Raw genomic sequence first — 11409 nt, forward strand, 5'->3', positions numbered from 1 at the left:
AACTGATTACATACTTAACTAGTATGTTGTGGCCATCACGAAACTTTCTTCTATATTTTTCCTTTTTCTGATCCCTCCCCATGCTTGACGAGGAAGCAATATTCCTAACAAAAACAAAATTACGCATGCAAAAACTTGACGACCATCCCAATGTCTGAATTATTGTAAAAACAAAACAAAGAGCGAAAATTGAAAGTTACTTTAAAAGCCTTACTTGAATTAATTACAAATATTTTATTTATTAACAAACATAAGATGGCAACAGTTAAAAATTTTAAATCATTGAGATAATATTTCCGATCATTTCCATACAATTAAAATCACGAGAAATACGCAGACGACAATCTATTACGATTTATCTTTCTTATTGTTGCATTAATAAAACTATTTTTATTCGCAAAAAAAAAAAAAAAAAAATCAACACCTCTTGGAGCGATTGGAGTCAAAATTGAACCAAAGCCTGTTTACGTATGGAATCACATATATTCCAAATTTCAACCAGAACGTAGCATTACTTCTTGAGATAGGGCACTCACAATGGAAAAAAAGAACGGGCGATTGCGCTACCCCCTTTTTAGCTGTTGACACCAAAATAAAATCAACTCTTATACCCACTAAGGACTACTTGCCGATAAATTTTTCTTTCATTCTGTTCATTATTTCTTGAGATGCAGCAGTCACAATTGACGACAAAAAACGTTCTATAGCTCAACCCCCGTTTGAGTTATTGACACCAAAATTGAATCAGCATCTGTTCCTGTTAATGGCAACATATGGACCAAATTTTGTTTGATTCCGCCAATTACTTCCTGAGGAATAGCAAGCACGCGTAACTCAAAAAACGTCCCATTGCTCCACCCCCCTTGGAGGAATTCGCGCCAAAAACCAATGGGCACAAGTTCACATAGGGGCACATATGTGTACCAAATTTCGTTCGATTTCATGCGGTAGTTTTTGCTGTAGAGCGGCCACAAAAAACTGGTCACACACAGACGTGACACACATACATACACACACACATACACACACACACACAGACAGACATTTTCCAAAAATAGTCGAAATGGACTCAGCACACCTCAAAACGTTCGAATCCGTCAAAATTCGAAATTCGAAAATTTGCACGAATCCAATACTTTCTTCTATATATTAGATATAGAAGAAAGTAAAAATCATTTACTTAAAAATCATACTTAAAAATCATTTACTTAAAAATCATTCTTAAAAATCATTTATTTTCTGAAGATAAAATCAAAAGCACTTGTTTGCCTTTTTAGCGCACGTGATTTTTGCAAAACACGAGTTTCCTTTGTAGGTATAGATGATAAGTAGTGTTTTTTTTTTCTTTTTTTGCCTTTGAAAGAACATTTAAAAGTCCCTTAAATATTCGAAACTTTTCACACTAGAAACTTTGGTCTCAATTTCTTCATCTGATCATGATACATCAATTTATTTTTGTGCACAGTATCGAGAAATAATTCATCTTCTGACAGATGCTCGACACATTCTAAATCAGAATCGATGTTAGCATAATTGTTTAAGTTTAACGCTTCATCCAGTTTATTTTCTTAAACACACTTTACAGCATTTCATCTTCTTCATCGAAATTTTCATCTTGGATTGCCTGACTTCAGCAAGTTGCTTTTGCACTTCAGCAGTAGATTCCATTTCCTTTTGCTTTTCAAAATCAACAGGATGAAAGTAATTCTTGATGGTCTTTTCTGAGACTTCATTCCATGCTGCTTCAGAGAGATGCAAAACTGTAAAGATCTTAAAAACCACGTGTTCAAACACAAAACTAACATAAAATGTGTCAACCCCATTTCCTTCGGAATCCGGGAATTTCACTTTATTCCCCCTTTATTTTTTCTGTGCTGTTTTGAGTAATAATCCCCCTCCACTCCCACCCCTCTCAAAATTGGATTGAACACTAAAGACTACATGCAGCTGTCCGTAAACAATAATCAAGGTCATTTCAAGTTACAAATTTGCTTTATTGGAAAAAACACCGGAAATAGTGTCCGCTGAATTCGGTCGTTGTATTGGATTAGAAGATACAGAACGGTCGTTATACCGAAAGCAAATTAACATTAAGTTCATAGGGACAAATTTTGGGCTTTTACCACTGGTCGTTATAATGAAATGGTCTTTATAATGTGTGGTCGTTATAATGAGCGTCGACTGTATAACATATTTAGAGATATCTGGAGGCTAGATTACGAAAATACGGCTTTGAAACGAAAATAGAGCTAGAAACAGTAAGACTCGAAGTGGTGGTCTAACACTTACTCAGAAATTACGCAAAAAAAAAAAAAAAAAAAAAAAAAAAAAGAATGAAATATATTTCCAGACGTTTAAAAGGTGCTGTTGATACTGCATGATATTCTACTAAATAATAACTTAATAAAAAGTTAGATTATTCAATAATATATACTAGAAATTTTTTAAAGTGTACGAAGGCTTTTGTGAAATAAAATTTCCGGCACTTTTTCGTTTTTGATTTTTAAAAAATTAAGTTTTAATATTGTTTAAAAAATTTCATGTAGTTTTGTTGAAAATTGATCATAGATCTTATAATTAAATACCTATTCCGAAATATTAATTCTAACCAATAGATAGGGTCCTATTTCATTGAAAGTCGTAAGTGTACGAACACTTTTGAGAGCCACTGTATATCGGATTTTTCCGAATTATAGCCTATGTTACTCAGTAAGAAAGCCCCTTTCATGTAGTGAAAGAATTTTTCCAATAGGTGCAGTGGTTCCGGAGATTACCTCGAACATATAAACATACAAAAATCCGCCCTCTCTCTTTATAATAGTAAAGATGTTAACAATCTTTTAGGAAAGTTTGTTGTTTTTTACTGTTTGTTTACCTCTCTTTTTTGTTTATGTGTTGAAAGGCTTTCATTTTTAAAAATTTTTCAGCGTGGAAAGGATTAATTATGGAAGAAACACTGGAAAGTATCGAAGAAGAAAAGATTTTAAAATTGAGGAAGGAATTGAAGAAACTTTATTCAGTTTGGAATGAAATTGGAATTGAAAATGAAAGGAAAGTTAAACGATGTAAAACTGCATGGGGACATCTTATTGGACTTTTGCAACAGATGTTAAAAGAGGAAAATTATTTTTATAACATTTTATCAGTGCGTGTGAAGGAATTAAGAGAAGAAATTTCTGAATTGTCGAAACAGCTTGAGGTTCCTTGCGATAATGAGAATGAAGGAACATTACTGGTTATGGAAGAAATTTTGAAAAAGAAATTAAGTAATTTGAAAGAAATAAAAGAGGAGAGAATGAAGAAATTTCGAGAACTTCGTGACAGCGAACTCAAATATTGCAAAATCTTGGATTGGTCGGCTTTCGAAATTTCATCTAAAACCGGAATTCCAAGTGAACGGGACATCTCTGAGATGGAGCAGTATGTTTCTGCTTTGCAAACAGAAAGAAATGTACGTTTTCAAAGATTATGTACAGCCAAGAGAGAACTTACAACTATTTTAGAAGAAACTGAAATCCAACCAGAAACGTCGTTTGAAAGAGAGATTTTGAGCAGCAACGAAGATAACATTTCTCTTGCTAATAAAACGCTTCAAACTTTGGATGATGTTGTGAAGAAGGTGAGAAGCAGAAAATCAGAATTAGAAGGTGAAAGGGAGTCCCTGCTCAAGCAGCTGGGCAATGTGTGGGATGGATTGTATATTTCGGAAGGTGAAAGAAACAAGTTCTTGTCTAAGCATAAGGATCACAAAGTGTCGACTCTGCAGTCGATTAAAGATGAAATAGAAAGATATGAAGAAGTGAAGAGGCAAAAACTGAAAAAGTCTATTTGTGATTTAAGAGAATTGTTGCTATCGTTGTGGAAAGATTGTTTTGCTTCAGTTGAAGGGAAAGAAAACTTCTCCCTTTTCAAATCAGACGAGTTTACGGAAGAAAGTCTACAAGCACATGAGGCGGAAGTTGAAAAGTGGCAGGTGCTGTACACTAAAATCGGGAAACTAAGAACGAAAATTGAAAAACGGAATGAATTGTGGGATCTGCTAATAGAATTTGAGAATAAGGCAAAGGATCCAAACAGATATAAAAATCGAAAGGGAAATCTTTTAAATGAGGAAAAAGAAAGGAAGAAGTTGGGGGAAGACCTTCCTGCTCTTGAAAATGAGATTTTTTTAGATATAGAGAATTTTGAAGCTGAAAATGGAACAACCTTTCTCTATCATGGGGAAAATTATCGCACTGCAGTTATGAAGCAGTGGGAGGATAGAAATTTGGAAAAAGAGAACAAAAAGATCATGAGGCACAAGGAACGCATGCTACAGGCGGAACATGAAGTCACTTTTGGAACGCCTATAGTGAAGAGGACTCTGTGTACTACCCCCAGATCCGCACGTTGTATTACCCCCAAATCCTCATCTAGTAAATTTTTAAAGTCTTCATTAGGTGTTGCAGTTTATCGAACTCCTCTTGCAAGTACCTCTAGAGGTAGTCCTTGTGCTACTGCTAAGAGGAGTATCAACACAAAGCCATCTTCTGCCAAAAAATGTCTCTTGTACAGCACCCCTCCAAGGGCTCTTTTGAAAGATACAGCTCAAGCCATTATTCAATCTAGCACAAATGACGAAACTACTTACTCTGTTTTTGCGAGTGCGTTAGACAAGTCCTCGAGACGTCTCAACAGTTCAGTATTGTCATGTAAGAAGGTTGTTGGTACGCGCATTTCAAGTGATGACAAATGTAAACAGAAGAGTATTAGTAAGTCATTGCGAAAATCGACCAAAATTCAAGGTGATGTTTCAACAAAGTTGACTCCATCTAGAGGAATTCTCGGTTTGCCATTTCTCATTTGAGACTGATCAAGTTGATTGGTGTTCACCTATTATTGTGAACTTTTTCATTCATTTTAAATTCTCTCTTCAGAGTGCATTGTTGTCATGAACATAAAAAGAGTTCATTTGCTAATGTGATAATTCATAAGATTTAGTTTGCTGATGCAGAGTGCAACAGGAGTTTGTTGGATATTTGTTGTATTTTTCTGTTTTAAATATGGTGTTGTGTACTATTGATTAAGCCTGTTGTATTTTTATGCAATGCAATTAAATTATTTTAAAATGTTTTAGATTGGTTTAGAATGTTTAGATTATCGCTTTGGCTGAATAATTCCTAAAATGTATGATTTTCAGTTTTTTTATTTAAGTTTTTGTTTTCCCGTTTCTTTTCTACCCAGTTTTACTTGCTGTTCATAGAAAATGTGGATCGTTGGCAAGAAATTTGCTAGAAGCTCTGTCGCAAAAAAATCTGGAGTCAGTCAGGCTGCCAGTGCTCAAGTCATGGAAAATCATGGAGAAAAAACAGTTTAACAAATTTCAGATTTGGATAAGTTATGGAAAATGAATATTTTCAGTAAAAGTCATGGGAAATTTTTCTCATCTATCAAAAAATGTAAACAGTAACTGAGAGAGCTTTTTGGTTTCAAAGGAAATACTTTTTTCTCTCTCTCTCTCTCTAGATCAGTGGTTCCCAACCTTTTTTGGCCCATTGCCCCTTTCGGAAGTTAAATTACACCAATCGCCCCCCACGTTCTTCCCTTAAAAACACAAATTAGATGGTGCTGATTTTAGTGAAGATTAATGTTACTGAACGCCTAATTTTAGTTATAAGCTTCAAAAAGTGCATGATAAAGCAATAATTAGCTTTAAAACTGAATGTTTTTATTCTTAACCCCTTCCCCCTCCCCCCCCCCAAAAAAAAAGAAAAAACGTAATTTTAAGTGCTTTAATTAACCAGCGTCAACTACATACTTAGAAAAAATAAGAATATACTACTTTTTCAGTAACATGCTTTTTTTTAATTGAAATCCGGAAAAAACTGAAAATTTTAACTGTTGAGATTTGTTCTTTTTTACCTTTTAAATGGTTGCCTCGTGCTTGATGGAACTCCGTTAAAGCTTTGATGTCTGGCTTTATATTAGTGAGATTTAATCTTAGGTCCCCTTTGAGGCAGATGTTCAATCTATTTCTTTGCTTCCTGAGAAGCTGCACTACAGAGCTAAGTTCTCTTTCAACTAAATATGTTGAGGGGAATGAGATGAGGAGCTGTTCAACTTTTTTCCAAAGTTGTGGGTAAGTACCCATAAGGTTCACCCAGGTAAGTTCGTAACCGTATTGCTTGAAAGTAATTTTTGATTCACAATCGAATTTCAAATCCATAAACTCTGTCTGCAAAGAGTTTTCCAGCTCATCCACATCTTCAAAACTAAATGGGTCTAAAATCCAGTCAGGAATTTGTAAGTTAATCAAATCTGCAAAGCTTGATTCCACGTTCTTTTTTAACTGATCAAGATGATCAATAAAAATTAAAAATTTTTCTTCAGGAAGTTCATCATCCACGATTGAACTTTTTTTTAGAGTCGGAAACAGAATAAATTCTTTACGGCCAATATTTGCCTTGTGGATTTCGAATTTGGCAATGAATGCTGAAATTATGCTTTTATCCTTGATGAGGTTCATCTTGTTTCCTTGAAGCTTAATGTTGACTTCGTTCATTTTTTCAAAAATATCTGTGAGATGCGCAAGTTTCAATTTCTCACTTAAAGCAGGATCATGCAAGTCGAGAAACTCAGCTACAGAGTCGAATAATTCAAAGAAACGGCGCAAAGAATTTCCTTTGGAAAGCCATCTCACAGACGTATGTAAAAGCAAACGTTCGGATTTTTCATCATTTTCATGGCAAAGCTCTCGAAACAGGCGATCATTGAGAGAATGAGCTTTGATCTTGTTAATACCAGCAATGACTAATTGTATGGTTTCATGTAAAACACCACTCAATTTTTTTGCAGCCAAGTGTTGACTGTTGAATGTAATCGCTTTCTCCATTGGTTTAAAAGAAAGAAGTGTGCTTATATCTTATTGGAAGAGACATTTGCAGCTTTCCACGGAGTTCGCAAAATCTCTTCTTTAATCCACCATCGGACTTTGGAGAAAGCTTATTGCTATTTCAGAAACATCATTGGATACTGAAAATCTGCCCTCTATTCTATTTAAAGCAGTCTTGTTTATCGGGCTTCACTACTTTTCTATATGTCTTGCTGTATGTGTGTCCCCATGTTTCGTATTAAACGTATTTGTTTATGTTCAGCTGTCTGAATCTGCTTTACACAACCTTTCAACAGCAGAGCGTGGTTAGTTCTACGTTTCACCCAGCTACTAAATCGCTGCAGTAGCGGAGTAACATGGGGGACGAGATAAAATATTCCGTTGAGCCTTTTGACGGAAGGAACTCTGTGGTGCAGGAGAATGGAAGCGGTTTTCGCAGCAAAGAATTTAGAGGTGTATTTGAAACGTGAAGCGGATTCTTCGAAAGCTAATGAACTTTTAGCGAGTAAGAAGGCCTATGCCTTGGTGTTATCATTTCTTAGTGATAAAGTTTTAGTTTCGCTTTCGGAAGAAAAGACTTGTGCTGAAGTAATTGCAAAATTGAAATCGATCTATGTTCGAGAAGGAGCGGCCAGTCAGATATTGGTTAGAAAGAGACTCTCAACTTTGAAAATGAAAAAGGGCTCATCCATGCAGGAGCATGTTGAAGTGAACAGGCTCGTTACCCAACTAAAATCGTGTGGCGTGAAAGTGAGTGACATGGACAGTATTGTCTATCTTTTGATGCCTCTTCCAGCAGAGTATGACGCTTCGAAATCTGCAATAGAAAATCTGCCTTCGGAGAACTTGACTTTAGAGTTTGTTTGCGGTCGTCTTCTGGATGCTGAAGCGCTGATGAGAGATCGTCGAGTCTCGGAGCCCAAATCTTGGAAAACAGAGTCATCAAATGGTGCAGCCTTTTCTACAAATCATCGGGTAGTGTGTAACAAGTGTCGCAAAACAGGGCACATTGCGAAATTTTGTAGAAGCAACATAGTTTGCTACCAGTGCGGAAGAAAAGGACATTTTAAGAGGAATTGCACAGTCCAGACAGAAAAAAATACTGTTACAAATCCTGTAAATAGTAATTGTAGTAACGTAACCTGTAAATAGTTTCCCGTACTGAATATACAACCCCTATACATATGGCTAAAGTATACAATCCCCTATTTCCTTTTCTTTTCATTGATAAAATTTGATAACGGTCTACGCATTTCGGGAAGCAGTAAGAATGTTGTGGAAACTTCTTCGATGTTTATAAAGGCGTCCCGCGTGATGAAAAGTGGAGTTTCGATTGAGAATTTGTTCTGAGAGTGTATTAGCTCTGTTTACTGCGAGGCATTTCGCTGTGTTGTTTTCGTATTTAAAAGTAAATACGTGTGTAAACGTGGAGTTAACGGTGTTTTGTGATAATTGCTTAATTGCTGATGAATAATTTAGCAGTTGTTGACGATAATTTCCTGTAAGGTAGGTGCGGGTAATAAGGCCTACCTAAGGGAGATTTGGAATAAAATGGGAAGAAAAGGATCCGAATCAGCAAATTGCAAATTTAATTAAAGTACCATTCAATTACTACACGAAAATAACAAAAAACGGCCTTTCTTGCCGAAAACAAACATAAAATTAATTATTTTAAAAAACCTTGCAATTAGGCCTTATTATACTACGGTAGGGTAATAAGGCCTTATATTTTAACACTCGTAAATAATCAAAATAAGCTATTAACATTGGTAATTGAAATCATTTGTAATATCCTTAAGCATTACTCATGCTGAAAATCTTCAAAATAACAAAAAAAAAAAAAAAATGAAAAAATTAATTTAAATTTTTGGCATCTTGAATTCAAATTATGCTTTTCGCAATCACGAGCGTGTGTGTTTGTGTAGGCGCATGTGTGTGGGTGCGTAAGTGTATGTATGCATGTGTGTGAGTGAGTGTTGTGTACGTGCGTGTGCGTGTAGGAGTTCGTGTGTGTGTGTGTGTGTGTGTAGGCGTTCGTGTGTGTGTGTGTGTGTGTGTAGGCGTTCGTGTGTGTGTGTGTAGGCGTTCGTGTGTGTGTGTGTGTAGGCGTTCGTGTGTGTGGGACATGGACGCCACCGCCCAGCAAAGGTGGATTTCGGGGGACAGTGCTCAGGACCAGCCGCGCCGCCGCCGGTGGACGGTGGTGCTGCAGCCCTGGTCCAAGCTGAAAAAGGAACCACAACGCCAAAGACAGTCAAATGAAAGCAATAAGCAATCGTGATTGCTCAATAAAAAATAACAGCCGTCAGGGCACTCAAAAATATCTTCGTCATCGGCTGTCAAACCGACGCATTGTTCATGATACCACCTGTTGCATTTTGAACAGGGCCTCATGTCGATCATTTTATCCTCCTCACAAGCGTGACAGTACCAATTAGCATCGTTTTTTTTTTTTTTTGGTATTTTTTTTTTATCGTCTTTCTTTGAAGGTTGACGTCATTTTTTGCTTTTTTCTCTTTTCTATATTCTTCAAACAGTTTCTTTGGTGACTTTTAATTCCTCGATAATTAATAGATTATCTTCTTAAAATTGATGTTTTTTCAGTATTTTTTATTGGAGTACGCATAAGCTCCTGAAATGCTTTTTTTTTTAGTTGGGCTAGTGGTACATTGTCCTCTTCATCGTCCGAACTAGAACCGTAAACCATGCCGTACGTCGTTCCAGGAAGTTTGTTTTTGGTACTATTAATTATTTCATCTTGTGCTGTCGATGTGGAAGGCCTTGGGGTTATTGGCGTGAGGGAGGTGCGAGGTTGCGAATTTTTTTCTTGAAATTTGTCAGCTTCGGGAGCTGGAATTTCTGTTAATACAGACGGAGCAAAAGCTGTTTCTGAAATAGCCTGTGGATTCAATGGATACAAACCAGTGGCTTTAAAGCCGCTTGTAATGTTACTATGTGTCATGCATTTAGACCAGACATTTGAAAGAATAACATTAAACGGTGCCTTGGTGAGCTTTTTGTTTGGGATTTGTTCTATAAATGATAAAACTTCTGCATCCCAGTGGTGTTCAAATGATCGATAGACGGCTTTATCAAGGGGTTGGAGTGTATGAGTGGTGTTCGAAGGTAAACCGTATAATGATATATCGAGAGAATCGGCGACTTCAACGATTGTTAAGTCTAGGTGACAAGCCGCTCCATGAAATATTAAAAGGGACTTTCCTGCACTTTTAAATCTAGATAGGTGCTTTAGAAATTCTGTAAAAAGTTCATTAGTCATATAACCCTTTGTAGATTTTTCTACCAAAGAACCCGGTGGCAAATTGTCATATAATTCTGTCTTCAACCGTTTGCCTTTAAATATTATCATTGGTGGTATAGCAGTACCAAATGCATTTACACATCCAGCTATTGTGACACTTTCGGCGTGTTCCGAAGACTTTTTTGTTAAACTTTTGAGTTCTGGCCGGGTTCATAAATTGAGCTTTTCGTCTAGATATTTCCGGGTGTCTTTTCATAAATGCTTTAAACCAATCTTTACCAGCAACTTTAGCAAGTTTATTAAAATTATGCTTTATGTTATTAAGCTCCCAAATTTATAAACCAAGCGTCGGAGAATATGTGGTGTCACAGGCAACCCTACTTCAGCAAACCTCAAAATTCTGATGACAAGATCAGCTTCCTGGTCATCACTGAGAATAGATTTTCTACCAAGTGTTTTTTTCAAACTTCCGGTCTGGAGATGGTTTCTAATGGTTCTCCTGGGAACATTATACCTCACAGCTGCTTTATATGAGCTCAGCATACCTCCTCTTACTGCTTGGACAGCCGACACTAAGTCATTATCAGACCACAGTGCTCGTTTGGGGGGCATCGTGATGTAGGCACTAAAATAAGATTGAACCAAGTCGTAAACAGCCGCAATTACTAATAAACACTCATACCATGTTGAGAAAGGTTCAAAATAAGATGCACAGCTAAAAAACTACGTTACAAAAAAAAGGAGTATAATAAGGCCTACGGTCAACTTTCGTAGGCCTTATTAGCCGCTGACGTCGAATTTAAAAAAATACAAAAAAGTACAATAATTCGATCATATTATTTCCCTCAGACATGAAATATCGATAGAAGCATTCACGACAGATAACTGTAGCGCAAAACTATGCATAAAAGTACGATATTACAAAAATTACTTACATTTCAATCTGACGATTTTTTATTATTCGTGTCTTACAAGCGTTCCGTGAAAATGAATCTGGGCTCGCTGGTCAAAACAACTGAGCATGGCGTTGCGACCAGTTTGAGGTGCCATCTGGGAGTGTAAACTATCTACGATAGCGTTTTTGAGCAGCCACAACCATTTTAAATTATATTTTCGCTGTTTAGGCCTTATTACCCGACAGGCCTTAATACCCGCACCTACCTTACATAGTGTAAATAAAGCTCCTGTGTTTTTATCAAGAACTGTGTCTTCATTTCAAGAAAGTGGAAGTCGCGCCGGATCCGTTACAATTGGCGCCCAACGTGGGGCGTTTCTT

The 11409-nt window shown here is 36.5% G+C and overlaps 1 protein-coding gene across 1 annotated transcript in view; it reads left to right on the forward strand.

Annotated features, from left to right (window-relative positions):
• LOC129216109 (protein regulator of cytokinesis 1-like) overlaps positions 1-5007 on the forward strand; it is a 53393-nt gene extending 48386 nt beyond the window's left edge. Inside the window, exon 2 of the mRNA XM_054850261.1 lies at positions 2928-5007. Coding sequence (XP_054706236.1) covers positions 2945-4846 — 1902 coding nt within the window. The 5' untranslated portion in view covers positions 2928-2944 and the 3' untranslated portion in view covers positions 4847-5007. The remainder of the gene's footprint in view (positions 1-2927) is intronic.
• The last annotated feature ends 6402 nt before the right edge of the window (positions 5008-11409 follow it).

This window comes from Uloborus diversus, chromosome 2 (genome assembly GCF_026930045.1).
Source record: "Uloborus diversus isolate 005 chromosome 2, Udiv.v.3.1, whole genome shotgun sequence".
NCBI lineage: Eukaryota > Metazoa > Arthropoda > Arachnida > Araneae > Uloboridae > Uloborus > Uloborus diversus.